A 27,655-nucleotide genomic window follows, 5' to 3' on the forward strand; every position below is an offset into this window, starting at 1 on the left:
GAGTTATTTGATAGGAGAGTTCTGTGTGCTCCTGAGCAGACACTTTTTAACTTAACAATAAGAATTGCCAAATGAAACAGACAAAAATGTTGGTCAAACTTTCAGTGTAGGTACAAAAGGGTCAAAATCCAGATTCTTGTAGATTTGAACTGAAAGAATAAACCCATGTGCAAGTATTTCTGCAAGTTTTCTTCAGATAACAAACACACTAAACAATCTTCCCCACTCCATCTCGAGTTCACAGTCTGCCAAATGCTCAGAGCAACCTTACTCATCTTAGTGGCATTATAAAGAACCCAGACACAAATACACTGCACTGGAAAGCCAGTGTAGACAGAAGATGTATGGAAACATCATCATTTAAAGAAAAAAATGAAAGACATCTAGTAAAGAATGTTTGTTTTGGTTCTAATGAAATGAGATTGTATCTAAACATTTTGTGGATTTGGAATGCAGGAAGTATGTAAGCAGGATTTTGCCAAGTTTTATTTTTTTAATGACTTCTCTGTAGGAACTGATTAAAATCCATCATGTTGGAGCTTCTTTAGTGAGCTGCCTCAGACTTTATGAAAACACAGCATGAAAGACTATTATACAAGTGTGTTTTTTCCTGAAATCTCCAGCAGTCTAAGATAGTTAGGGATGTGATTTCAGACTATAGGATACTTTCTTACACTACCTAAAATATATTCTCACTGTTGAAGACAGAGTTCAAGGACTTGCCCCTATTATTTTAATGAGCTTTTGCTTAGTTTTGAAACTCCAGATGAATCCACTAATTCAGTTAAAAATGGGATGTGCTCCCACAGCTGACAGAAGTTTCTAAGCAAGTCAGACAAATATTTTATCTCTTAAATACAAGATGGGGAAAACTTCCAGCCCAAAGGAAATGACACACTCGGATGGAAGGCCAAGTTTTTTATGTTAACTTGTTCCTTATTGTCAGTTTTGTCTGTATGGGGTTACTTGCAATACCCTTTCATTACCACAGAAGTATATGAAGTATGAAGTATAACACCACTATTACTTAATTTTCTAGCAAGGGCAGTAAACCCATCCATCTGTGCACGCCAACCATTTATTAGTGACCAGACAAAATGGCAGGTAACAAACACAACTTGCTTAGGAAAGGTGATTACTTAGGGAAGCAATAGACAATTTGTTCTTGTGTAAGAAAGTCAAGTTGTTCTTATGCAACTATAGAACTTGTTTCTCTTCATTATTTCCAGCAGACCAAAAGAGGGAGCTAGTTTTGCTACTCTGTACAGTTTAGTGGGCTGCTCAGTACAGTAAGTTTACTCATTCATTACTATTTCTTGATATGAAGCCATCTAAGTAGAATTGTACAACTTGGCAGCCTGCAGCCATCTCTGCAACACCCTCATCCCCAACAAGAACCCACCAAATATGACATCCCTGTGACTTTAAAAGCCGTGTGAAGTTGCATTCTGGTCCATGTGTTGATATGATCATACAATAGGCTAGCTCTTACCCTGCACTATCACCAGCATTTCCACCCAAATTTCCACAGTTGGCCCCTTCCTAAAGCTTTCCTGTCTTTAAAGGGGATTCACAGAAAACAGAACCTTAAGCCTCTTGCAATTTGACTGCTTTCAAACTTCTCAATCGCAAAGGCTCATCTGTCCTTACAGGAGCCACACCATCCCCTTTTATATGTGGGTGGAGTAGGAGCCACCTGCATCACACAGAGACTGAATCACCAACTCTTGCCCTCTAAAGACCTGGTGCGTTATTATCTCATTGCAGCTCAGATAGTTATTGGAAAAGTTATTCAGCACTAAGTCACTTTGGGCTGCCAGTTCATTCTCCTGCAGATGCAAATACCAGATTTCTTTCTGTTTAGAATAAAAGAAGATATATTTTTCTAGCTCACAATGTCACCCTCAACTCTACTTCTGCTTCATCAACAACAATTCAGATTCTTCAGACCAGTTTACACTCTGAGTTATACTTGCACAAACCTTTTGCCATCAGAATGTCTTACTAGCAAGTGTATGTCCCACAGAGCCTTTAGAAGTTTCTCTCAGGTGATGTCACGGGCACAGTAAGTGCTGAGGATGCTGCTGAGTAAAGTGAAGAATACAAATGAAGCTGTGACACTCTCTGGAAAGAAAAGGAGAGTGTTAGTATGAATTAAGTGAGAAAACTGAAATGCCAAATTTCAACTGTTATTATTAGGGCTACTTTACAGAAGAAAACTGTGGTTTAAAAGTGCACTTGTCATACATCAAGTAATAGCGAAATGGGGTTTGAAGTACAAATGACACAAAGGCTTTGGAATAGTAAATGTCAGCATTTTCAGGTGGATGTGGAAAGTGTGTACACAAATACAACAGTGAGGAGAAGCATGAGTTAGAACTGACGAGGCAGAGGGACACTGCTGTCTTTTGTGAAGACTGACAGTTTAGCTTCTAAAATGTGATGGAGATTAAATGCCAGTTTATGGTCATGCAAAAAGAAATTACTTTGTGAAAGTGCACTAACATCCTGTTGCTATGAATTACCTTTCTTGGTATCTGTACCCAAAACCTGAATTAGAACATATAAACTTTAAACCCCAAAGCCTGTTTAGTTTTAATTTAAAAAGCAAAATAACAAACATATATGAAGAACACCCTAAACCAGCGACTAATAATTCCATGCTCAAAGGCATTTCTGAAACATGCTTTTTAAAACAAGTCCAAGAGCTATTGGAGCTATGCAACTGCAGCAGGTGTTATGCAGGGAAGGAACAGCATATTGCTGGGTCCAGGTAAAATGATACATTCCCCACCTGAACAGGAAGAAGTAGAATCTACAGTTCATTTGTAAAACAGGTAAAGTGAGGGACATTTCTTTAGCTCAAGAACAGAGTCCACCATAGAGAATTAATTCAAATAAGGTCTCTGAATTAAAAAATATAATAAAGGAGCTCTTTCCTCCATGTTCTCGGCCTGGTGATGTATGTTGTCTGACAATTTAATTTGCACTAGCAAGAACTGGGCAGCAGAATCTTGGTTCGACCCCATTACAGCCCCAGTGTCAATGAAATAGTGCTCAATACTGACAGCCTGAATGAGTTCAATAATTTGTAGAGAGACAAAGAAGTACAGAGAGCGAAGGAGGAGCTCTTAAAGAAACACTGCTATTGAGCTGTCTGGAATTTTAGCCAAACCCAATTAGTAAAGATAGATTTCTATACAGGGAATGGTGAAATTTGCTAGTCTGCAACATCCAAACATCTGAAGTATGCAGTGAATATAACTTGTACTCTCCAAAACATATGATTTTGTTCTGGAAAGACTGTCCACAGAGCAATGTGTCATCTGCTCCTTAGTCCCTCCACAGACACCCCTGTGAAGTGTACCAGTAGGTCAGTTGCGATAGTATAGCTGTAACTTGGCCTCTTTGCAGCCTACAAGTGGATTTAGATCATTGGCTATCTCTGCAGCTCTTGAAACTCTTAGAAAGTTGGGCACATAGCTAAATACACAGATTCTTACTCTCCTAGTTAATGCATGAACCTGAAACCCTACAAAATCTTTATTTGCAGACTAATCCTCTGCAGCATTTGATCCCTCAAAGACAAATTTTTGCCTCCTTTCTCCATTTAGGAGAATTATCTCCTACTTGCCCTTCAGCACGCTCTTCACTCCACCTTTTGCTCACTTCATACCTGAAAAAGCTTGACGAAACCCCACTTTGAAACTATCCCCTCAGAGCAGTGCATCTGTGAGGAGGATGCACAATTGCAATTCACTTCAGTGCAATGCTACCCAAGAACAAGCAAAACAAAATCAGAGATTTTTCCTAATGGAACATGGTATTTTAGGCTATGTTCAGTGCTCCCCACTGTCCTACATAGACAACTATCTCTCTTTATGCCCTAATTATTTCTAAACTTAGGTCTGAATCCTCTTACTCATTTGAATGGGAGATAGATGCCTAAACACCTTTTTTTAGAATCTAGGTCTGGTTTGTAAGACTTCACTCTTCAATTTTTTGTTACCCAACTGCAAACTCCAGCTTTGTCAACCTTTTTTTGTATCACATCCACTGTCCATTTAGCTGTCTTCATAAAAGGATCTTTTAAATTTATCTCCAGCTTCCACATTCGTGAATAAATGACCCCCTCGTTAGCCAGGATCACTTCACCTTGCCCTTTGTGATTCAGAAAGCCTCAGTATAAAAGGTATTTGCGCTTCTCTAACTGCTCCACCCCCCCACGCTTCAAAGATTAAATGAATCACAAGAGCAGACAGGATTTTGGCTTGTGTTCTTGGTCTTATGTCTAATACTGAGTGTGGTTTTTTTAGTCTCATATTCACAGCTTTTAAAGCAGTGCCTGTAGCGTAGTGATGTGAGCAGGAAAACTCTGGAATAGCAGTTTGTGTTCATTCTAATAAGAGATGTTATACATGTCCAAGATATTTCAGTTTTATAAAATAAGTGAATGTATGCTCCCTGCTTACTCTGTTGCATCAAAAGTGTCCCAGTGATTTCTAACCTCTGTAGGTTCAGGTAATCAAGCACAACTTTCATAAGTAGACCCTGTAGATTCCTGAGGTACAAACAGCAAAGACTAGGCAGGTCAGGATGGCACTGTTGGCTTAGCCCACAGATTTAAGCTGATATATTGAACCTGATTTAAACAACTGAAGAGTTTAGATGCCAGACTAGTAATCTGAATCCCCACATGGGAATTTGAATCTTCCACATGGAAGTGCTGCACAAATAGAAAAAAGTCTCCATATTTTCTTTGTAATATTAGCACTGGATTTCACAAATACAAGAAGAAATGATCATTTTGCATCACAGCAAAGAACTGACTTTCCCCATAGAAAATAACTGATTTAGCATGGAAGAGAGTAAACTGACTACAGTCTGAAAAGTGGTATTGAATGCACACATCAACAAGAAAACAAAGATACACTAGTTTAATGTGAGTGTATTTATAGTAAAGCTGGTTAAAAAGCATAGATTAAGAGCCTGTTAAATCTAGTGGGCAATTCAGAATGTTACTTTTTTAACCCCTATAGGTAAAGCTTAATGTTAGATACTGACATCTTGTAAAGACTGTGTATGTATTTGTACTCCATATAGTTACAGCATGGAAATAACCAGCAATGCCCAAAATTGTGGTCTTGCTTTGACACTGACAAACTTTGTGGGTCTGGAAAAGAAGTTTAAGCTCTCTGCCATTGCATCCATATTGGTAAAAGATGTTTTATCTTGACTGTGCAGCACACTTGGACTGCTGAGAAATGCAATGGAATAATGCAGAATTAAGCCAGTTCCATTAAGTAGACAGTGCAGGAACTGATTAAGACAGTGAATCCCACACAAGCCTAAAACTATGACACTTTATAAAATATTTCATTTAAATCCAGGAGTTAAAAACTGACTTTAAATTTGATGTATGGGGGTGGAATGAAAGATGTCAAAATTGAAATGTCTGAGGCAGACTCAAAACTGAAAAGAAGAGAAAGAGAGGGGAGAGGGAACAGAGCAGTATTACAGGTATTACAAACTCTGTATTTATTTCTGGAATGAAAAAGAAAGCAACACCTATTGATTTGGGGTTTATTTTCCAGCAGAGATCCCCTTTTCCTGAGCTGCCAGACAAACCAGTGTACTGAAGCACTATTTCCTACTTATGCCATTGTAGCTCTTTTTCTTAGACTGTGGGAAATGGAGAAATTAATTGTATGAAGCACACATCTAAATAAAAGTTACCAAGTTTTCTTTTTCTCCCTACTTACTCATGTTTCCATTTGTTTCTTTCCCTATTCCATTCTCCTTCCCTCTTTTTTCCCTCTATTTGAGTTTCCTTCAGTTGACTACATGTTGGGTTTTTTCCTTTATTCTACTTCCTCTGCTTTTCTTTATTTAGCATAAAAATACTTACATAGATGGCTCTTTTTTTTCCCCTTCTTGTCTGAAAAATCTTTCCAGTTTCTCCAACCTTTTCTAATCCCTCCTTCATTCCTCGGCTCTTTTCTACTGCCCATTCCCCACACCACTACAGAATCATGTTCTGCACTTGGTGACCTTCCCCTCCTTCCCTGCAGCTACCACATTTTTCTTTGGAACTACTGGTTTGATTCTAACTTTTCTTCCTGTAGGGCTTAAATGTTTCTCCCTTCCTTTGTATCATCTGTTTTGTTTGCCACACCCGAATTCAAATCCCTCTTCCACTTTCACCTCTCCATGCTAGTCTCTTTTGTCTTCTCTTCTTTGCTATCAACGGCAAACATATCCCACTCTCCCCCAGCGATGCTTCAGCAGCCAGCGCCTGTCTCACTTCTTCCAGGAGTTAGAGCTTGTTACAGGTATTTCCAGCAGCTGCCCCCTGTCATTAACTCTGCCAGTTGTGTCAGTTCAGCTCACTTCGCCATGGATATGGCCATCAGCCACCACGTAAGTGCTGTCTCAACCATCACACACCCCACAAATTTTCATCACTGCTGGAAGTCACAGGTTCCTTTAACTGTTATGAAATGTCATGAGACGTGAGCATCCCAAATGCCACTAGCTGCATTGCAGCTGCCATGGGTGTCTCCTTAGTTCTGGCAACATAGGTTTTTTGAAAATGAACTAGCTATGTAGTTACATACTCTGACTGTACCCAAAGACCAGTGGTTTAAAATGCTATTCTGTGAAAGCTCTGCCTGCTGCTATCATTGCTGCATCTCTTCCTAGTACCATGATGAACTGCAGTCAGCTTCTTAATATGAAGCCAAATATTCCCTGTTCATATGAGGGATGTCTGGGCCTGCACACTTGTCATGAATTCACTCAGTGAAAGATGCTCTTTCATTCCCCTTTTTCAGCACTTAATGGATGAAGAACTATTTTTTAGCAGAATAAATAACAGTAAGAGGGCATTTAAAATGTCAGGTGTCATATTTCTTCTTGCTGATCACCTGTTATCTCTGACTGTTGTCAAACAAAAGATACCGAGGAAATCCATTACAAGAATCTCTTCCAGATGCAGCTCGATTTATGGCCATGATGATTATGACAAAAAATCCGTATGTTTGCATATCTCACCAGTGTATAATTCATGCCACTTTGGAGTATTCTTTCTCCACATTGCTTTACTGAGTTTTCCTGCAGACTCCACGTTGCTGTATTGTGTGGGGGGTTGTCCCTTTGTCTTCCCTGATGTTAAAGAAAAAAAAAGAAAGGATAAAACAATCATAATACCTTTTGTTGGATACAGAACAAAGCACTGGAACTAGAGGTGCTTACGAATCAGTGACATTTTGGTGTGCGTAAAGAAACAAATGAGTTGAACTGAAAGACCCATTTACCATTTCCAAGATATATTTTAAGAGTGGAAATAAGCAGTTAAATCTGTTGTGGAATTGGAGAATATAAACTAAAAGAGGGAGTACTGCTTCTCTACCTTTGTTGGCATTGCCTATACTGATACTGGTTTTCCCATTCAAAGTAATTATTTACAACTGCCTGAAACTGAACATTTCAGTTTGTTTGGTTCCCTCCCCTATTTTCTCTCCATTTGAACTCTTCCACATGTTTAAACTAGAGATTCTGCACACAGGGGAGCTACATGAGTTTTTTTCATCAGGGAAGTTTCTAACCATTAATTTGCCTGCTAAAGGGAACTGTTCACTGCCGTAGAAAAGGAATTCTTTCTTGCTCTGGGTATGTTACGCTTAAGGCTGAGCTAAATACGTAAAAAGATTCACTTTAAAGGCTGACCTTCTTATTAAAAAAATACTCTTTGTCCAATTAATATATATGAAATAATTTACCCTGTTTTTTTTCAGCAACTCTCTCCATGTTAGAACAATGAAAATTTAACAAAAGACTGCACACGTGTGTCTGTAAGAGCTAGAAGGAAGGAGTCTTCCCTGCTCAGACAGGGAGCTCTGCTCTCCGAGCTGTGTAAACACCATAAAGAGTAGCACCATAAAATGCTTAGGGTCACAGGGCGGACAGCTTGGGGCATCTGGAGAACAGCTCTCCGGGCATTGGCGCACAAGGAAGCAGGTTGTTACGACATGAAGATAAACCTGTGGACTGCAGACTACCAGGTCACTGCTGTATCACTGCTGTACACGTCACCAAGGCGCGTACCGCTCAGTGAACCTCTCTGCACTCAGACAATGGCTCCCGCTGCATTGTCTCCAGCTGCTGGGTTTGAATGTTGCTCATTTGCGTCACACGAATGAGTGAGATCTGCACACCCTGCCCTGCCTGATCCCCGTCCACCCTCACGGGTGGTCACCGACTCCATCTCCCACCACCCCTGTCTGCCAGACACCACCGGTTGGTTCTCATTGACCCGCAGATGGCTTCGGCGCCGGCGAAATCCCAGGAGACGCCGCACTGAACGCCTCATACTCCAGCTGCGGCCTAGCATTGCGGTGCCTCTGCCCGAGTGTCACCTGCCGCCACCCCACCTCGCCCGCTGAACAAAGGCACGGGGCGAGCCTCAGTGTGCACCGAGGGCTCTTCCAGCACCAAACCAGCCTCCTCCACCGCCACGGAGGGAGGAGAAGGGGCTCGGGGGCAGCCGTAACTATCGCCCTCACAGCGGGGCTGGCGGGCAGCGCGGTGAGGTGAGGCGGCCGGCGGCTCTCAGGGCGGGAACAGCTCCCGTCAGAGCCCGGCTCGGGGCGGGGGGGCTGGAAGGCGATCCCCTCCTCTCCGCTTCCTTTCCGCGGGGTGTGACCAAAGCCCCGCCGCCCGGGTGACAGCGGGCAGCAGCTCACGGCCGGGCAATGCCAGGAGCAGAGCGCGGCCATGACCCGGTACCGGCCGCTCCCGCCCCGCTCCCCTCAGCCGCGGTAGCGCGGGAAGCTCCAAGACCTCCCGCCCCGCCCCTCCCCTCCTAGGCCCCGCCCCCGCCCGCAGAGCACGTGGCACCCTCGCCTGTGACGGTCACGTGACGCGGGTTTCCCCCCGCGCCTGACCCGGGCTCCCGTCTGGTCAATAGCGGGCAGCGGAGGCGCATGCGCGGAAGGGCCGCAGCACACCCCCGCTGCGCTCTGCCCCCCCCGCCCCGCAGCCCGTCTCCCTCCGCCCCACATAAGGCGGCGCGGCGGGGTCCGGGCTGCGCTCGGTGCGCGGCGGTTCCGCGCGGCCTCCTCCTGCCTCAGGCACAGCCCCTCGGCCCGGCCGCGCCGCCGCCATGAGCTCGGGGACGCCGTACATCGGCAGCAAGATCAGCCTGATCTCCAAGGCGCAGATCCGCTATGAGGGCATCCTCTACACCATCGACACCGAGAACTCCACCGTGGCGCTGGCCAAGGGTGAGGCGGCTGCGGGGGGGGGGGTGCGGGCAGGCCTAGGCTGGCTCTGGCGCCGTGGCCCGCGGCTCGCTGAGGGGACGCGGGGAGCCCCCCCCTCCCGCCTCGCCTCGCCTCGCCTGCCGTCTCCGTGCCCTGAACAATGAGCCCGGCCTGGGCGAGCGGCGGCCAGAGCCCGCCCGCCTTGAGCGGCTGTGGCGGGGCCTGGGGCTCATCCCGCGCTTGCGGCCCGAGCCTGGGGGTGGTGGGGCCGGAGCCCCGCGCTTTCGGCGCTGCTGCCTTTCCGTGAGTCAGCATCTGCGAGGCCGCTCCGCGATGCGGGGCCGAGCACGGGGGCTTGCGGTGCCTCGCAGGGCCCGCGGGGTTCTTGGTTGTCACAGGCAGTTGCCATCCTTCTGATGCAGAAGGGCTGCCAGCAATGCCGGCTTCTGTTGCTATTGTCAGCGCCAGGAAGGTGATGGTTTGTGCGGCTGCTCGCGGTTTAGCTCCCCTTCCCTGTCTGTGCATGGATGCCCGGCAGTGTGTCGGTGGTCGGCTCCAGCAGGGCCACAGGCCAGCGCCGGAGCGCCGGGGAAGACGGAGTTGCTGTCGATGTACCTTTGTTCCTTTCGGGATCAATAACTGGACTCTGCTCCGGTGGGGAGGCTGAGAGCTGGTGTGCAGAACGCTGTGGGCATCCGCACGTGGGTCTGGCGCTTCCTACCCTGCAGGCTGCTCATCAAAGCTTTGCATCTTGTTTCCCTATAGAAATGGTGATCCTTATCTTCTGCTTAAATGGTGTCATTTGGATTCAGTTGTCACTTGTGTTGAGAACTGCTGTATTTACTCTTAGAAAAGCCTGCCCTATCTTGTGTAGTCTCTCAGATAAGATCTTGTTTCTGCACTTTTAATGTCCAGCTTGGCTACTCCAGCTAATGTTCATCAGCTTTCTCCCTGTGTTTTGTTCTTCCCTATTCCGGGAAGTTCACACCTTCTTCGTTCTGTGTTGCCTTCAGCAACCCATCAGGGTTGTCCACAAACAAAGCATCTTTTGTTTTGAAACATTATCTGTTGGCTGCAGACGCTGACTTGCTTGATTCTCAGCTATCCTGAAGGCAGCCTGTGCTACAGTATTTATTCAGTATAATGGCATTTATGTGATGCAGGTTATTATTTGACACCTGTTAGTGTGTATTCTGAAGTTAAAAGTGTGAGCTTTAACAAATTCCCTTTTCCACCCCCCTAAGGACATAGCTGTTTATTTAACTGTATAAACAGAGCTATTTCTGTTAGTGTTCCACTCAAAGCAAGTGAGAGGTTGCCATTCCTCTACTCTGTGCAAGGAGGTCTTCACCTTTACCCAGCAGCAAGTAGAAATGGTTTCTCATAGCTTCAGTGGTGTTTCAAAGGCAGATATGCTTGAAGTGCTTTTTGACGTGAGAAAGTACATGCTCTGTGTAAGATTTCTGCTAGTTTTTGTGTTTATTGCTCTCTTAATGTTCAGTTTTGATTAACTGGCATGCCTAAGGAGTAATAGTTACAAATAGGTAGAGAATGAATACATTGTTTTGCTCACTTAAAGTGCTGCTATAAACTTCACAGGACAAACCCTGCTTTTCACTTTAGCTCAGTGGGGTTTTTAATTTTGATATAGTCTCCAAATTTAATGTCACAATTAGGAACACAACAGCAATGTTAAAGTTGGTGACAGCAAAATTAACTCTGTGATCAGCGGGGGACAGTGGTTTAATACACTTGATCTCTGAAGCATTAGAAGAACCATGTATTGCTGACATGCAGCTGAAGCTGTCCAGATAACTAGTAAATCATTATTAAGCCCCAGTTGCAAGTGCTTAAGGCTCAGACAACCTCATTGTGTGATGTTAGTGCTGTTCTCTTGACTTCAATCACCCAAGTGATGTAAAGAAAAAATTAAGTTGAAAGAGACCTCAGGAAGGAGTCTGGTTCAGCCTCTTACTAGAAGCAGGGATAACTTCAATTGATCTTGTATTTTGTTCCTGTTGAATCTCAACACATGCACAATGTCTTAAACACTGGCTAAGGAGATTCCATGTGCTTAATTAAGCACTGCAAGAAATGTGTGTCTTGTTAGATGCTGAACTTAAATTGCAAACAAAGGAGGTTTAAGCCCATTACTGTTGGCAGTGAACACCAGAAGTGTCCTCCCCCTTCTGTAGAAGTCTGAAGAATCTGGAACTTTTAAGAAATAACCCCAAGCTCTGCCTTCTAGATAGCCAGTTGCCTTTGTTATGCTTCCTGAACCTTCAGAGGTCTCCTCAACAGAGCCCTGCACATGAGTACAAACTGTATGATAAAACACGAGCTGCAGCGTGGTGTGGGATTGATTTCCTGCTCATCTGTAAACAATAGTTGCTGTAACCCTTCATGGGATACAGCCTTTCAGACCCCCACAGGAGCTTAAAGCTGTACTTCGTGATGTGCTAGAAATAGTCAAACCCTTCAAATGCAGGGGCGTGCAGGCTCACCTCCTCCAGCCATCTGAAATGCCCTCACTGTTGTTTTGGCTACATGGACACAAGTTATCCTCCTTTTTAGTTAGAAACCTTGGGACCAGCCAGTTTAGAGGCTGCCTGGACAGCTTTTGGCTCTGCCAGTCGTGTGTTTCTCTGTGGAAGCTGACAGGATGATCCCAATGCTCAGAGAAGATGTGGTGCTTTCCAAACTAGCCATGGGATTGTGCAGTAGTCCCTGCATAGCTTTAGTAGTCTTGCCATGAGCTATGTGCTGTAGGAATCTAATCTTGAGCAGCAGTATCAGTGGTATGGTTCATGTTTAAAAGGCCACAAGCATTGCTGTCAGTTTATAATCTGCTTTTGGTTGACTAGGTTACAGCTGTAATATGATCAAGCAACAGCTGGAGATCTAAAATAACTTGGAGAGGTTCTGTACCCTAGGAACCAAAGGAAGACAGTCATTCAGAGGAAGTGACTGACAGCTTGTCCTCATACCAGTTACAGTTCCTTTCCAGTTGGGTATAAGCCTAGGTGCTAAACGGCATCAGCATGATAGAGACAAAGTTTAGCATTGATCTGCTGTCCCTGGAGCTTGCTGTTGCTTGGGAGCTCACAGATAAGTTGCACAGAGGTGATGACTACTAGCAGCACTGACTGCTGCTTGGTGGGGATACAGCTTTTCATCTCGAAGAATAGGACTTTTGATGAGTAGCCCTGACCAACTGTAACACTCCTAGTAAGCTAACAACAGTATAGTATACTGGGGATGCTCAACAGGGGAGTTGAGTGGATCCCCTTTTTGTTGCCCTTTTTCTGGGAAGGCTGTGATGCCCCCCATCCCCTGTAATGTCCCAGTCTGTGTGACAGGGCAGTCTGCTTATTGCTTCCTATCTGTGCAGTGGAAGCTGCAGCAGGCTGGCCCATCTGCCTGTGCCATGGGCAGGGGCCTGTGAAAGGTCTGTAATGGGTAAAAGTACTGCAGGAACTGTGGCATGTCCTGGCAGAGAGGGTGAGCACTCAGTGGTAACCTGGTAGAAGCAATTGATGCAACTCCAATACAGAATTCTTCTGTTGGCAGAAAACATACATCAAACCAGAATGTGCTGGTGCTAATCTGAACTGGCAAAGCCTCATGAAGACAGAAACCAACTAGATTGGTAACCTTGAGCTTCTGTAACTTGTGGCTGAAATTTCAAGCTTCCATATGTCTGTGTCTCATGTAACTGCTACCTGTTCTCCTCCACTAACAATCCAGTGAGTCTGACCTCTTTTTAATGGTTCAGGTTAATTTATGCTTCTACCTGGTAGCTGCCACCCAGTCAATTGCAGCTTTTCTTCCATTCTAATGTATAACGTCACTGGTTAGTACCTGGTCAGGTGTTGTGGTACCTGGGACTCAGTAAAGCCTTTGTAGGCACTGAGGGTTTTATCACTGAGCTTGCTTTATAGTCAGTTGCATGGGGAAGAGAGAATTTGAATAGGAACTTCTTGTCATTGATCAAATTTACCTCTATCTGTATAATAAATATGTGAAACCAAAGATGCAAACTTGAGCTCTAACTTTTCCCCTCCTGCTTCAGGGGCCTCTGCCATGGTCTGTTGTAGTGGCAGTTGTCTTGGGCTGAATGCCTGCATGGGGCAGGTGCTGGGGAGGGAAGGGGAATGGGGCAGTGCAGTGCTGTGGGGAAGCTCTCAGTTCTGGAGCAAGATGCTTCACTCCTGTGGTCTTTGGTCTTTACCTTCAGAGCTTGGTGTAAACAAAAGTTTGTACAGGCTGCTGCAGGAGTTGATGTTTAAGGAAACTGATGTGTGTGATGAGATTCAGGGGTCTGGAGGTAACCTTTTTGTTGTTGAAATTGGTAGATATTACAATATTACTTTTTAATTGCATAAATCTTCACTGGAGCAATGCTGTGATGGTGATACTGGACTAATAGTGATCTTCTTGCCGCTCAAGTGCGATCCTTCGGTACTGAAGACCGGCCCACAGACAGACCTGCTCCTCCCAGAGAAGAAATCTATGAATACATCATTTTTCGGGGCAGTGACATCAAAGACATCACTGTCTGTGAACCTCCAAAAGCTCAGCATACTCTGCCACAAGATCCTGCCATTGTTCAAGTAAGTTAGTGTGAAGTGTTAATAGAAAGCTGTGATAAAACATTGGTGCTGAAGGACTGGATTTTGGTATGAACTGATAGAAAATAAAGGCCGTTAAGTGTCTCTAGGAATCTTCAGATTGTTTGAAGCCTGCTGAATGTCATTGTAATGTTTAAAATAGCAGCATTAAAGACTTCAGTCAACAAAAGCCAGAGCTAGCTGAGAATGCAGAAAAAATCATAAAGAGGTTAAACTAATGCTTCTCAGTATTTACTTAAGCTTTAGTAATGCTGTGTATGAAGTAGAAAATTGCTGCCAAAGCAAGTTGACTTCTGGACACTGTAAATGGAAATGTGCTTTGTCTTGTTACAGTCTTCACTGGGCTCTGCCTCTACATCATCCTTTCAGCCACATGTGCCTTACAGCCCGTTTAGAGGTATGCCACCTTACAGCCAGCTTGCAGCCAGCTCTTTACTTAGCCAGCAGTATGCAGCTTCATTAGGCTTAGGTAAGTAAAAACTTTACTTGCTAGAGTAAAGGTCTGATCCTTGTATGCAGCTACTGTGAAGTGAAATAAAACTAACCCAGACTTCCTGCCAAGTGTTAGGCTGTAACCATCAGTGAATAAGTAGTTAACTTTGTGCAATGATCTTCCTGCATGGAGGCCTGTGTTTCACTTACACATGCATGCACACACACAAGAAACAAACTAGATAGCTGAACTTTCCTTCTGGGAGTAATGTGGACACCTAACAGTTGAGGCCAGCTCATTTCTAACCTACCATACCTTACATATCCATCACATGTAAAAAGATCTTGAATTCCTAGGGAGGACTGTAAATAAGCCACTCTAATGCTGTTCTAGAGATTCTTGTATCTCTTCCCAAGTCCTTCAGATGTTTCACTACCTGGTGTCTTATCCATGTATCTTTGCTTTCTCTTCTTCCCTCTATCTCTTTAGAGAAATTGGTAAGCCCTCCAGCATCAGCAGCTGCTTCCAGTCCTAGTTCTTCTCCGTCTCCACAACCTGTCTCAGAGCCTGACATGTCTTCAGAGCCCCATCAGCTCTCTTCCAAGGGTAACAGCAGTTTGAGGACTCCAAATATTTGGAAGAACTGCATGGCACTTGCAAACACTCTGTTCTTGTTAACCCCTCCTAGAATTATAGTACTTGTGTGGGTAATGCTAGTGAAACTAGTTTGTTTTCAGGGTTTTTTTGCCTTTCATTATATGAAGTATTCCTCCTGTCCCAGAAGTATCAATTAGACAGGAGAAAGCACAGGACAGTGGATCCTCTTGTGTAAGTATGAGGAGGGGGCTGAGGTTCAGGGATGTTAACATGTTGCATCCTATTCAGGAACGTATGTCACTGTAGGGACTGAGTGAGGAATTTGCCTTTGCTTGGAAGACAAACACTGCTGAAGTTGTGGGTGGCCTTTCTGTTGGAGACCTAGGTTAATAGAAGGTTCAGGAGTATTGCTGTAGTCAGTGAAATGTCAGGATAAATTTCATGCATGATGGGGCATTGTACCTTATCAAGACTCCTGATTAGCAAAGCATGACTAGCAGTAAGTGGTTTGAGTTGCGGTAAGGCTGAGATGACAGTGCTGGGGCCTTGCTTCTGTGTGTGAGAACTTAAAGGTTGAGTAGAGGTACTAGACTGACCCTCCTCAAAGCAGAGGGACCAGGTGCAGCCTGCATTTAAACATGGTAATGAGTTTCTTCTGTTTTGAACTGGAGCATGTATGCTTGTGTTGGCATGGAACTGGTTTTGCTTACTCACTGGTTTTGCCCATCTCTGTACCTACTCTCTCAGTATTCTGGCAAAGCTTTGAAACTTTGTTAAACTTGCACAGCAGCTTTGTCCTATTGAATAATCCTTAGGAGAAGTCTGTCTTCCTTGCAAGTTTTCCAGATGTACAGTAACTGGGAACCTGCATGATGTTAACTACTGGGTATATCTCATGTGGACTTGAGTAACCCAGCAGTGTCAGTGCCTTGGTTTGTACTCTTCAGCTTTTCACTTTCCTTGCTCTAAGTATAATTCAGAGTTCGCTTCCAAACAGCTTTTATGTATAACTACACGACCCTGTAGTACTCCAGAACTTCTGATTAAACCTAGACTGCAGTGTTTCTTCTGAGTACTAAAAGCTGTCACTTTGTAAGGTATCCCCAAACCAAGTATTTACATGTTTCGTAGTGTGAATAAATAAGCCTGGATGGAAGAGCAACAAAAGTCTTGGTAACACTTGGGCCTTGACCAAGAAGGAATTTAAAAGGGTAACTTTGAGATCCTGGTCTGGTTTCAGGTTTTCTTTGTCTGAAAGTTAACAATAAGCAATGAAGTTGAAAGACTTCTAAAAGCAGCTTCCAAGATGAGATATAGTTGAGGTGGTTGTGCTTTTGCTGCTAAACTTTCTTAACAAAGCAGGGCAGCTTTCTTGAGCAGTTTCAAAATGATGCATTTTTTTGCTTCAGATTTAAAGTATTGTGTAAATGAAGTCCTACATATCCGAAGGTACACCTAGAAATGAGGTTTTGGTATAAACTGACAAAGAGACTGACCTGGCTTGCTTATCTAATATGTGTCTATCTTTTCTGAAGAAATAAATGGGTAGATTTCCTGATTTTTAAGCTCTGCATTGGAGGGCTATGACTTGTAGTGCCTTCCCTGGTGTATATGCCACTTAAATGATGAACACTCGAGGCTTTGAGTAAGTGGTGACAAAACGGTTTCTCCATAGCAGCGGGTAGGGTTTGGGTAACGTTGGCACATGCTGAGAGGCACTGGGTCACTGGGATCTCTTCCAGGTGCTGGTTTTCCTTCTGTTCACCCGGTCCGCAAAAGCCCCATGGTGGAACAGGCTGTCCAGACCGGGCCGGTGGACAACATGAATTCACAAAAGCCACCCCCAGTGAAAGTCAACCCCGGGGTTCAGCGCAACGGGAGGCAGGTTCCCCAGGGCAGCACTAAGGCAAATGGTACGTACACATCACTGCTTCCTTAACGTGCTGTTCTGAAACAGCCTCCAAAGCTGCAGGACTGACCATTTTGGGGTTTCATTGTTCACTCCTTCATTGAGTTTATCCTTTTTGTTCAGTAGATACAGTTCAGGCAGCACCTGTGCAAACTCAAGGGCAGGTGAATGATGAGAACAGAAGACCTCAAAGGAGAAGATCGGGTAGGTTAACCTGGCACTGAGCAGGTGTGTTGATCTGTAAAGGCAAGTATTGTGAGCTTCAGTCAAGGGTTGTTGGACAAAAGATGGAGAGCAAAGCTTAATGAGACATTGGGCATCCAGAGATGCTTCCCTACCAAAATTGGTTCTGGAGTCACAGTGGTTCAGAACATTCCAGGGACAGAATTCCTTAGAGATTTGAAGTATGGTATAAAAGTTGGTACCACGAGTTGGCAGCAACAATTGGATTTCGCTGGGTCCTGAAGGGTTGTTACTGGGAAGGGGCAGCTTGCTGAGAATTCATAGAGCTGTTGGAAGTGAGAGAAACTATGGAGCCCTTGCTTCCATCGGGGCTGCAGCTTAAGCACAGATCAAAAGACAGTGAAATTGAGTTCAAACAGCTATTTCTGCCCAAGCAATATGAGGAGGGAAAAAAGGGAGGGGGGGAGAGGGGAAAAGGCAGAAAACAAAACTTCAACCTTTGAATTGCTTTGCCTGAGGGCAGCCCTGTAGAAAGGAGTTGATGGCCCCAGGTGGAAACCAGCAACAGTAGAGAGTACAAGCTTCCTTTGTGGGTAGGTGAGTCTGGGGTGGGTGTTCCAAAACCAGTGACCTGCATCTCTTTTGCCATTATGACAGGTTTGTAGAGTACTTACAGTGCCCTGCTTGCAGATGAGTAGCAGACAGGAAGGGCATTTTCTCCTGCTTCCCTCATTGTTCCATGGTATAGTACTTGTTCTTATTTCCCCTCCTCACACTGGAAGGAGAGTTGAGTGTATTCTGTCTTAACCATTAAGACTACCATCTAGGAATGCTTTTCAGACAGTTAAAGTCTTGCTGTAATGTGTCTCCTACAGCCAAGTTGAGAAGTTACTTTCAAAGAGGTGTGGCCTAACCACAGGACTGGAAGCCAGAACCTCCTGAGTTCTAACCCAGGTTTCCTCTGGTCTTGAGCAAGTCATTTAACCCCCCTGTGCGTTACCCAGTGTTTAAACTCTCCTGCTTTCAGGAAACAGGAGAACCAGAAACCGTTCTAGAGGCCAAAACAGACCAACTACTGTGAAGGAAAATACAATAAAGTTTGAAGGTGACTTTGACTTTGAAAGTGCAAATGCACAATTCAACCGAGAGGAACTTGATAAAGAATTCAAGAAGAAACTGAACTTTAAAGGTTTGTGACTTCATTAAATATGAATTGCTGAGCTAGTAGTAAACGCTACCTAGAGAAACTCGTGCTGAGAAACTGCATGGTTACATCTGAAATCTTGTTTGAGGGAGCAAGAGAACAGATGGCTCTTCAGTATGCACCAAGGAAGTGTAATACGCTTTATTATCTTCAGATGACAAAGCAGAGACGGGGGAAGAAAAAGGGGACCCTGGAGTGGCAACTCAAAACAATGATGGCAGTGCAGAGGAGGACCTTCTGGGGCCCAACTGCTACTATGATAAATCCAAGTCTTTCTTTGACAACATTTCCTCAGAGCTGAAGTCTAGGTGAGTGTTCTCTAAAAGGCTGCTGGGTTTTAAAGCAATTTTAGGCCTAGAATTCTAGGCAGAATCTATGTCACTTGGTTTAGCTCTTTGTAGAGTACAAGGAAATGAGCAAAAAGGAGTACTGCTGTGCAGTTGGTGGCTCACAAGTGATAGTAACCAAGCTTCATGCAGTGGGATCAAGCAAAAAGCAAGGATTTCCACTGACAGACTTGCCTAAACTCTGATACAGGAATTTCCAGTTCTGTTTCCCAGTACTGGCTTTGAACCTGTTGATTTTAAAATGGATTTCTTATCTCAGTTGTGGGAGGAGGCATCAGGGTCAGGCTGTGCTAGAGGTGGAGCAGCCTGCAGACAGGAGCTGGGGCAGAGCGGAGGCCAGCTCTGTCTGTGGAGATGCATTAAGTTAAATGTTGGGGATGTTAAACGAAAGCTTCATCTTTGGCTGCTGATGGCATCGCCTGCCTGGAGAAGTCAGGCATCCCTGGGGTGTCAGGATGTGGAATTCCCTTGGTGTAAGGCTTGTGTTTCCCTTCAGCAAAGCTTTCTTCTGAGTGTGTACTCCAAGGTGCTGAGGGCAGGGCGGGCTCTGCTGAGGAAGAAACGCACCAGTGGTGTGGGGCTGCCTCAGTAGCAGTCACGGAACTGGTTGTAAGATCATGTTCAAGCCTTTCTTAGGCCCAGGTTTGGTTTTCCAGTATGACAGTGGCTTACGAAAGCCAATAGCTGCCAATTGCAAACCCACGCTTTGCAGAGGAATCGAGTTGGTGACTTCGGTTCTTGCTGCCGTTCAGTTGAACAACGCGGGGGGTGAGTGGTGGCTGTCGCTGTCGGCGTCAGACCTGACCGCGGTGTGGTTCAGTTCCAGGCGCACCACGTGGGCTGAGGAGAGGAAGCTCAACACGGAGACGTTCGGAGTGTCCGGCCGCTTCCTCCGTGGCCGCAGCTTTCGCGGTGGCTTTCGAGGTGGAAGGGGCAGCGGCGCAGCGAGGCGGAACCAACCCACTCACAGAGCTGGTACTGGCAGAGTGTAACTCGAGGCAAGTTCTTTACTGAGATTAAAACCGGGCCAGGTTTGTCTCTTGTTCCTTGTTTGAGCTCTCTGTGCAACCTCTTTTGCTCTCCAGCCTCCCAGAGGCACCAAGAGTTGTTCCTTATTGTATCCGATTGATTCTTCTAAGTGGTAGAAGGCAATAGGAGTGGTTTCAGTGTGGTGTTTCACGTGTTGAATGTGCTGTTCGTTTCTTGGACTGGCTTTTGGTCTGGGGAAGCAAGAGCTGCTTTGTTGGAGCAGAGGCTTTGCAGCCAAGCGTTTCAGTTGAAACACAGGAGTGAACTTTGCTGTCTCCTGGAAGCAGATCCCCATGGCATCAAATCTAATCCTGCTTTTTTTCCTGAATAGGTTCTAACATCTCCCCTGAGAGGATGGAAGTGTATATAGAAATAAACCACCCAACTGCTGCACTAATGTGGGAAAATGGTTCATATTGTTTGCTGTCTCAGCTCAAGTGACAGAACTTCATGTACTACTGCTTATATTCTGGACTTATTTTGGACCAGCAACTGTCAGCTGGAATATTCTTTGGAAGAGGGAATGTGTTCAGGGGTACCTTCTTCAGGGTGTCTTTTTTTTTGTGTATGATTTCTTAAGTGCAGATTAACTTTCATGTTCTTCTTTCTGGGTCTCTCAAAGGCTGCTGTAGTCTAAGCTGAAAGTCAGACTCCTTTTCTGAACCCTGAAGAAATCATGCTGTTTTAACATGGAACCAAAGCTCACTTGAAATAAACCAGCTCTAATTTCTTTGTTCTGAGTAACCAAATGGATTTTGGTGCTGCTGGTTTCAGCAGTAGGTGTGAAGCAGCACTTGGTATCTGGAAGGATGGATTCCTGGTGCTGAGGAGTTGTGTATATTGTCACTTGGGAATACTGGATTGTTGATCATGTAGTAGTGTAAAAGACTGTACAACTGTTTGGCTGGTACTAGTGTGGAGGTACTACAGGTTTACACAGAGCCATGGCTCTCCCTTGAGCTCAAGGGCACCGTGTGTTCCTCAAACTCAGAGCTCCTTGCAGGGTCGGGGCAGTGCAGGGAGCAGTGCGTTGTGTCCTGGTGGGACTCATCTCTCCTGTGCTCAGCACAAGGAGGCTTTGGCAGTGTCTGACTGTCTGGGATGGAATCCGCAGCTCCGACTTCTTGCTTCAGTTTGTACCTTGCTCCTGGGTAGTACCAAATGCAAACAGTTCTCTGTACACTCATAGGCTGTGGTGGAACACTATGGAATGTCTTCATTAAACTGGGGATGGGAGTCCGTCTCCTGAAGCTTAACCGATGGGCATGTTTAAGTTGTTTCCTCTGTATCCCCCATACTGTAAATAGTTTAGTTGGGTTTTTTCTCTTTTGTTTTTAGCAAGCTGTATGTGGGGAGGGGGCCGGGAGGGGGGAGCCTTTGTTTGCATGAATAAGTGGGTTAAATTGCTGTAGGCATGCGTCCCTTTTCAGTTGGTAGGGAATTCTGTTGGGAAAGCACCTTGACGACTGAACCCCTTACAGAGCTAGAGTTTTAGTTACGCGCTGACCTAGGTTACTGTCAAAGCTTGGATTTATTTTTGTAGGACTTTATTGCTAAGACTTAGACCATAGCAGTGGGGATGCTCTTTGGAGTAATGTAAATTGTAATTATAATAAACATGTAAATGTTTCATGTTGCCCTCCTGCTTTGTTCTGTACGGAGCTGGGTACCACTGATCTGTCTGCGGGTCTGCCCTTGCAGGGCTTAACCCAAGCTGGAGCTCAGGGTGCTGCAGAGCTCTGTGCAGCCTTACACAGTACTTGAAAAGGGCTTAAAACCTCACCTGACCCCTGGTCTCTGTTACCTCTGTTCCACCCTCCTGTTAAGCACCCACTGGAAGGGTTGTGATGTTCACACATTGCCCTGCTCCTAGATGGGCTTGGCTGGAGCTTGTTTTGGGTGGCAGCACTGCTGGTCAGTGGTCACAGATGGATTCAGTGTCTGGGCTTGTACCAGCACAACAGGGCTGTACCAGGCAGCTGCCGTGGAAGCTGCTGTGAGCCTCCCATTTCTCAGCTGGTGCAACAGCCAGTGTGATGTGCAGTGTTAAGGATGGAGTTGTACTGCCACTAAGTGACTCGTTCACTAAGTGACTTTGCTGTTAGCTTCCCTGTACAAAGGCCTTTTGTTTGTTTTCAAGGCAGTTGATCCCCTTGTTTCTACAGCAAATCCTCAGCTTCAGTACAGGAGACAAGAGTTGCTGTTTCTGGTGCTGTGGAAGCTGCTGCACTGTGCATGTGTCCAAGCTGAGCTGTACCTGGGTCACTGGTGCATGGGAACACTGAGGGGACTTGTGGCTGTGGCTCAGCTCACTGCCTGGGAGCCCTTCACAAGGCATGAGCCTTTTTCTGCTAGGACTGTTCCTGCTGGCCCCAGGGCACTGGTGCATTTATGGCTTAATGGTGGTGTCCCATTTAGCTATGGGAAGCCACCAGCCTGTCACTCCCGGTGGTCAATCTCACCAGCAACCCCTCATTGTGAACCAGAGGAGTCACACAGCCACTCCAAGCCAATACCAGATCCTGTCCCACACTGTGCAAATGGACCCGTGCAGCCAGTCCTCATACTGCACCCCCAACACCCCTGTGCTGCCCCCCAGAGGGAAACCACCACCCCCTGGCACAGGGCTTGGGGCCAGAGCCTCGCTCTTTACATTTGAAGATGCATTAGGGGAAGAAAAAAAAGCTCAATTCCACACTGCTTCTGTTCTGCTGCTGCTTTAACCCAGCCCTCGAGCCAAGCACTGCCAACTGAGAGGGTGCAGGGACCGACCATTAACAGAATGAAGTGACCCAGGAAAACTGGAGCCAAAGCCTTTTTCCTTTAATGGGTCACTGCTGCTGGGCTGCAGCCACCAACCACTCCCAGGGAAGGAAAATCCAAGGAATGGACAATTCCAAACTAACAGCTTTAAAAAAAAAAACCACCCAGTAGGTTTATTGTAGGGCTCCCGAGGGGCAGAGTATGGACAAGTGGAATGCCTACACCAATGGTCTATACAGAATAACCCATTGCTTCAGTTAAAAAGCAGCAGCTGAGCCATTGACTTTCATCCATCATGTTGTTTTCTTCTGCTTTTTCTTCTCATTTTCTTCCTTTTCTTTTTCAATTTCAGCAACATACTTCTCTATCTCCTCAGGGTTCAGGATCTAGAACAGGAACACAGGAGACCCTCAGGATCCTAACACAGCTCAGGGCTCTTTGTTTCAGCAACACTACCTCTCGCTCAGAATGAGAGTTAGCTGGGATTCATCCAGGCCCAGGTACCCTGTGCAGACACAACATTCCTTGGCCACCAACAGCAGACACAAGCTCTGGCCAGGACAGGATGCAGGGTGAGGGGATGGAGGTTAACACAGCTCAACAGGGACAGTGGGAAGGGAGAAGAGCAGAACAAGGGCCTCACTCACCTTCAGTGGCTGCTCCCGCCTCATGACGGCCAGCTCGATGTTCTTTCCTCCAGACTGCACCACCTTAGGAGTGGGTCAGTGTTAGAGTTAATGAATGGACACGCTCCCAACCACCCCCTTCCAGGTCAGAATGGCTACAGAGGGGCAGCATTCCCCTCACTGGCTCTACACTCTCTGCTCCAGCAGCAGTGGAGCTCTACAGAAGTAAGGGTCTTCCTTCTGGGAGCAGGCAGGAGCCCCCTTTGCCACCATCAACCTCCTGCTATTTGCTGTTTCTTCAATCCAGAAGTAAAACATTCTGCCTGTGGTGCAGCACCTGTGTGGTGCATTTGGCTGAATGCCCAGAACTGAAGCCTGTTTTCCTCCCCAGAAAACTACCAGTAAATTCCACGTAAACTATGGAAACTGCTACTCAAATACTCTGAACCTTGAATTTAATCCCGCAAGGAACAGCTTCACAGATCCTGCTATGGTTCTCTCCTGTGACAGACATGCACGGAGATTTCCCTGTATTCCCACTGACGTGAGTGCAGCCCTGCAGGGAGAAGTGACTGAAGGGCTGTGAAAGGGACACACCTCAAGAAGTGCCTTGATGACAAGCTTGATGGTGAGATCATCCGTTTCAATGGCTTCATCAGTGTAGTTTTTCTCCAGGAATTCACGCACGGATTTGGCTCCTCTGCCAATGGCATTGGCCTGGAAACGTTGAGGGAGGGGAAAGACAATGGAAGTTCAGGAAAGCCTCACTGACAGAGTAAGCAAGCAATAAGAGTTGTACAATTACATAGGCTGAAGCCATTCTGTGATCCCCTTCTATTTTTAAGGAGACCGAATGTGTAAGTTCCCACATGTCACACACAAAGACACTTGTGGTGGGTTTGGGGTTTTCCTGTTGCAAACAGGAAAAGATCTCCCTGTAAAGCTCAACTGCAGCTGCCATTCACAGCCAATCTCATCATTCAGGATTTCTCCAGCTGTGAGCCACCCCCATCTGGTCAGTGAGATCTCCTTCCTACACCAGTCCCTCTTTAAAGGGGACATTAACTCACAAATACTCCATCCCATCTCCACAAGAAGCAGAACCACCTCACCTTCCAAGCATGGTACGTGCCAGAGGGATCGGTCTGGTACAGCCGCGGGGTCCCGTCGAAGTCAAAGCCCACAATAAGAGCAGAGATGCCAAAGGGTCTGCGCCCGTTGCTCTGTGTGTATCTCTGAGCAAAGAGAAGAGACTTATTTCAGAAGCAGTTCTAAGACCGTTGTGAGAGTAGAAGCAGGCACTGGAGATGAACCAGAAAAAACACCAGAAATATTTATAGCAGGGTCTTACCAACCTACCTGCTAAAGTTAAAATCCCAGACTGGTTTTGGGTTGAAGGGACCTTAATGTTCACCCAGTTCCACTCCCCTGCCATGGGTAGGGACTTCCACTGGAGCAGCTTGCTCCAAGCCCCTGTGTCCAACCTGGCCTTGAACACTGCCAGGGATGGGGCAGCCACAGCTTCTCTGGGCACCCTGTGCCAGCGCCTCAGCACCCTCACAGGGAAGAGCTTCTGCCTAAGAGCTCATCTCAGTCTCCCCTCTGGCAGGTTCAAGCCATTCCCCTTGGCCTGTCCCAAGCTACTCTCCAGATTTCTTGAGGAGCAACCCTGGCTGCTGGCTGGTGCCGAGGGGCAGACAGAGCAGTTTAATACACACTAAATGCACAATTTATCACAGAGCACAGTTGGGCAGATTTTGATGCTCTAATTAATTAATATTAACCCTAAACCATACTCAGGACTGCAATGATTTGCTCCCCTCTTATCCCTCCCTGCAATGGCTTAGTAGGAGGAAAAATGAATAGGAGCCATGAAGACGTTCTGACAATAACACAGCTCCGTTGTTATGAGGGCGAGATAGAGCTGCGGATCAGCTCAGTGCTCCTGATGATATCACAACAGTCACTGTGCAGAACTCGCAAGTGCTAATTAACTTCATCTTGGAAGAGAACCCAGTCAGTCATCACTCCTCCTGTTCTATTTCTACATCCCTACTTCCAATAAACACATTTTGTTGTGCTGATTTTGACCAGCTGAGTAGAACAAGACTTGGACTTAAGTTTAGAGCTCTTTTCATCGGGATGTATCTTGAAGCATCCCTATGGGGTCCAACGTACCTGTTTCAGACTGGCAATGTAGCGTGTGATGTACTCCACGGTGACGGGATCCTCCACTGTCAGCCTGTGGCTCTGACACTCCACCCGAGCTCTATTTATAACTATTCTGGCATCAGCTGTCAGCCCTGAAACGACAGAGTATTCTCAGACTCATCCTGCACAAACACAACAACTCCTGTTGCCTCCAAAGGCTCTCGAGGTCAGTGTGACAGCAAAGGAAAAACCAAACGCGATCACACTTCCTCAGGTTTGCTGCATTTTTAAGGCAACAGACAGAACCCAACACACCAAAACAAGCAGAGGGGTTGGTTCACAGCTTTCATGTTTGTGAGTTTCAGGGAACACACACAATTCTGAGCCAGGTGATGGCAATGCTACTGACAGAGCGACAGCATTTGGCAAAGCAATCTCAGTTCTCACACACACTGGCTTTATTTCTTATGCAGCAACCCAACTACAAAGCAGCTTTACGTGCACAGCAAAGCTTGCCTGGTTGAACTTTAACATGTATTTCCCCTCATTAGATCCCTGGCTCTCTCTATATTCATCCATACAGTAGACTACTCTTGGTTTACAAAGAATAAGCAACAGTGGGACCACATTCCCTCCCACAGTTCTCAGCCACTTATGCTAAGTGTTCCAAACCCCCTGAGGGGAGCATGTACCTGCAAAAGCCATGCAGACATTGTCATCGAGGGCACAGATCTTCCGTACAGTCCTTTCATCCTGCAGTTTTGCCACAGACTTCTTTTCCACACCAAGAACAACAATATCCTTCCCTCTTACTCCAACCTTCAACACATTAAAAGAAGAACAAGTTAAGCTTTTAGGGCCTCAAACCTCGGTGAGCTTCAGAGTGCACCGAAATTAGTAGGAAAACCCAGGACACACAAACCCCCCCACTCTGTAAGTGTTATTTCAGCTTGAAACCAGTATTTTATTTCCTATTGCCACAACCTGGGGCAAGGGCTGATGTTACAAAACCTGCAGTGGATTCCAGGGTGCAGTTTTACAATCAATTATTACCGTTTAAATCTATGTGGCTCTCAGAGATACAATCCCACTCCTGTCACCAACCCTGCCTTCCCAAGACCAGTCGGAGTGTTTGTGCAGCCACAGAAGCAGGATCAACAAAACTACCACTACAACTGTTCCCCTGGTACTGCTCAAGGCAGACCCCACAACACTGAAGGTCAGAGCAAGTAAAACCTGATGAGCAGCCCGCCAGGAGTTTGCTGCCTTCATGTCAGCATGTGAATGCTCCATCCCTGGTGGTGTTCAAGGCCAGGTTGGACAGAGCCTTGGGTGACATGGTTTAGTGCGAGGTGTCCTTGCCCACGGGAGTGGGGTTGGAACTGGCTGATCTTAAGGTCCTTTCCAACCTGAACTATTCTATGATTCTATGTCCTAATCCATACTTTGGATATACCTTTTCCAGTATCAGGGACAAAAGAAACCCTTGGTCTTTCTCACTCATTCCCAGTGGTTCTCTAAGGGGTGATGGGAATCATTTTTTCTTATGGGATGGCTGTCAGTGTGTTACAGACTTTTCCAACCAACTACTCAGCAAGAGAGGCAGAGGTTGATTATATTTGATGTCTGCTCCACTTTTACAGTGTTTTTCATTTCTGTGAGATAAAGAAGGCCACCTCTTTGGCACTAAATGTCATTATATTTATTCCACCCCAAGGACAGTAATTTTTCTTCTGGGTATTTTGTAATTTGGAAATTAATACTTCTTTTTTTTTCTCCCCAAATGATAAAAAAACCCTCACTGAGCAAAACCTCGGGACACGCGAAGGCTGGGAGCCATAAAGTTACTTCTATGTGCTTTTACTGACACGTTTTCCAGTCTACTGGTGACCCGCGAGTGCACAAGCACGGAGCGCTGCCACTGCCACCACACAGAGCAACAGCACAGGCCCAGCGCCGTCCGGGGCTCCGCAGCACCTTCCTCCCCACGGCGGCCTGTACCGGGCTTCCAGCGCAGGGCTGCCAGGACGCGGTGCCTGCCCCGGGCCTCACGTTTCGTGCTCAACGCACAAAACTTCCGACTTTTGCCCCGAAAACCCGCAGGCACGGCCGGAGCCTGACAGGAGCACGGCACCCACTGAGGGAAACGGTGCTGTTTAAGGCAGCTCCAGCCCCCGAAGTCAGCCCGAGCGCCTCAGGGCATCTCCCGTGGGGCCTCACCCCAGCAGCCCGCTCGGTGACGGGGAGGCGCAGGCCCCACCGCGGGCCTTCCCTCAGCGAGCGGCCCGGCACACCCGCCGCTCTCACTCACCGCCGTGGAGCCCTTCTTCACCGCCTCCTGCGCGTACTCCACCTGGAAGAGGTGCCCGTCCGGGGAGAACACGGTGATGGCCCGGTCGTAGCTCATGGCTGCGTCCCGCGGGGCCGGAACCTGCCGCTCCCTCAAAACCGCACACTCATCGCCAGCCCCGCCCGGCGCGGCGGGAGGCGGGGCCTCGCCTGCGCTCCTAGCGTACGGA

General features: G+C 46.3%; 2 protein-coding genes and 1 long non-coding RNA gene across 7 annotated transcripts; 1 reads left to right on the forward strand and 2 right to left on the reverse strand.

Moving 5' to 3' along the window:
• Positions 1-1,060: 1,060 nt before the first annotated feature.
• Positions 1,061-8,467, reverse strand: LOC134175799 (uncharacterized). 2 transcript variants are annotated; one of them, XR_009969144.1, is made up of 3 exons: positions 8,297-8,467; positions 7,054-7,164; positions 1,061-2,124 (listed from the first exon to the last, which is right to left on the reverse strand). It is a non-coding gene; the product is annotated as an uncharacterized LOC134175799 (long non-coding RNA). The 2 variants fall into 2 exon arrangements; XR_009969143.1 differs by lacking the exon at positions 8,297-8,467 and having other exon boundaries at positions 7,054-8,233.
• Positions 8,468-9,087: 620 nt separating this feature from the next.
• On the forward strand, positions 9,088-21,225 carry LSM14B (LSM family member 14B). 4 transcript variants are annotated; one of them, XM_062642330.1, is made up of 9 exons: positions 9,089-9,284; positions 13,713-13,876; positions 14,228-14,363; positions 14,817-14,933; positions 16,667-16,837; positions 16,957-17,037; positions 18,044-18,205; positions 18,375-18,528; positions 19,388-21,225. In XM_062642330.1, the coding sequence occupies exons 1-9, from the start codon at positions 9,164-9,166 to the stop codon at positions 19,557-19,559; spliced, it is 1,278 nt and encodes a 425-aa protein (XP_062498314.1). In that variant the 5' UTR covers positions 9,089-9,163; the 3' UTR covers positions 19,560-21,225. The 4 variants fall into 4 exon arrangements, with proteins under 4 accessions (XP_062498316.1, XP_062498314.1, XP_062498315.1 ...); XM_062642331.1 differs by having other exon boundaries at positions 16,960-17,037; XM_062642332.1 differs by lacking the exon at positions 14,817-14,933 and having other exon boundaries at positions 9,088-9,284.
• A 1,284-nt stretch (positions 21,226-22,509) lies between these two features.
• Positions 22,510-27,605, reverse strand: PSMA7 (proteasome 20S subunit alpha 7). The gene is made up of 7 exons (XM_062642096.1): positions 27,448-27,605; positions 25,829-25,955; positions 25,164-25,288; positions 24,098-24,220; positions 23,583-23,702; positions 23,007-23,069; positions 22,510-22,745 (listed from the first exon to the last, which is right to left on the reverse strand). The coding sequence occupies exons 1-7, from the start codon at positions 27,541-27,543 to the stop codon at positions 22,653-22,655; spliced, it is 747 nt and encodes a 248-aa protein (XP_062498080.1). The 5' UTR covers positions 27,544-27,605; the 3' UTR covers positions 22,510-22,652.
• Positions 27,606-27,655: the final 50 nt, after the last annotated feature.

The sequence above is a fragment of the Pezoporus occidentalis genome, unplaced genomic scaffold, assembly GCF_034315485.1.
Source record: "Pezoporus occidentalis ecotype Australia unplaced genomic scaffold, CSIRO_AGI_Poc_V1 ctg70, whole genome shotgun sequence".
NCBI lineage: Eukaryota > Metazoa > Chordata > Aves > Psittaciformes > Psittacidae > Pezoporus > Pezoporus occidentalis.

What these genes read in the sequence shown, in the direction of transcription:
- LSM14B (XM_062642330.1), top strand. Translation starts at nt 9,164, where the DNA reads ATGAGCTCGGGGACGCCGTACATCGGCAGCAAGATCAGCCTGATCTCC. An exon ending in AAGATCCTGCCATTGTTCAA is followed by an intron (nt 13,877 to 14,227) that starts GTAAGTTAGTGT and finishes GTCTTGTTACAG; the next exon opens with TCTTCACTGGGCTCTGCCTC. An exon ending in GGGCAGCACTAAGGCAAATG is followed by an intron (nt 16,838 to 16,956) that starts GTACGTACACAT and finishes CTTTTTGTTCAG; the next exon opens with TAGATACAGTTCAGGCAGCA.
- PSMA7 (XM_062642096.1), bottom strand. Translation starts at nt 27,543, where the DNA reads ATGAGCTACGACCGGGCCATCACCGTGTTCTCCCCGGACGGGCACCTC. An exon ending in TGTCTGCATGGCTTTTGCAG is followed by an intron (nt 25,289 to 25,828) that starts GTACATGCTCCC and finishes CTGTCGTTTCAG; the next exon opens with GGCTGACAGCTGATGCCAGA. An exon ending in GGCGGGAGCAGCCACTGAAG is followed by an intron (nt 22,746 to 23,006) that starts GTGAGTGAGGCC and finishes TTCCTGTTCTAG; the next exon opens with ATCCTGAACCCTGAGGAGAT.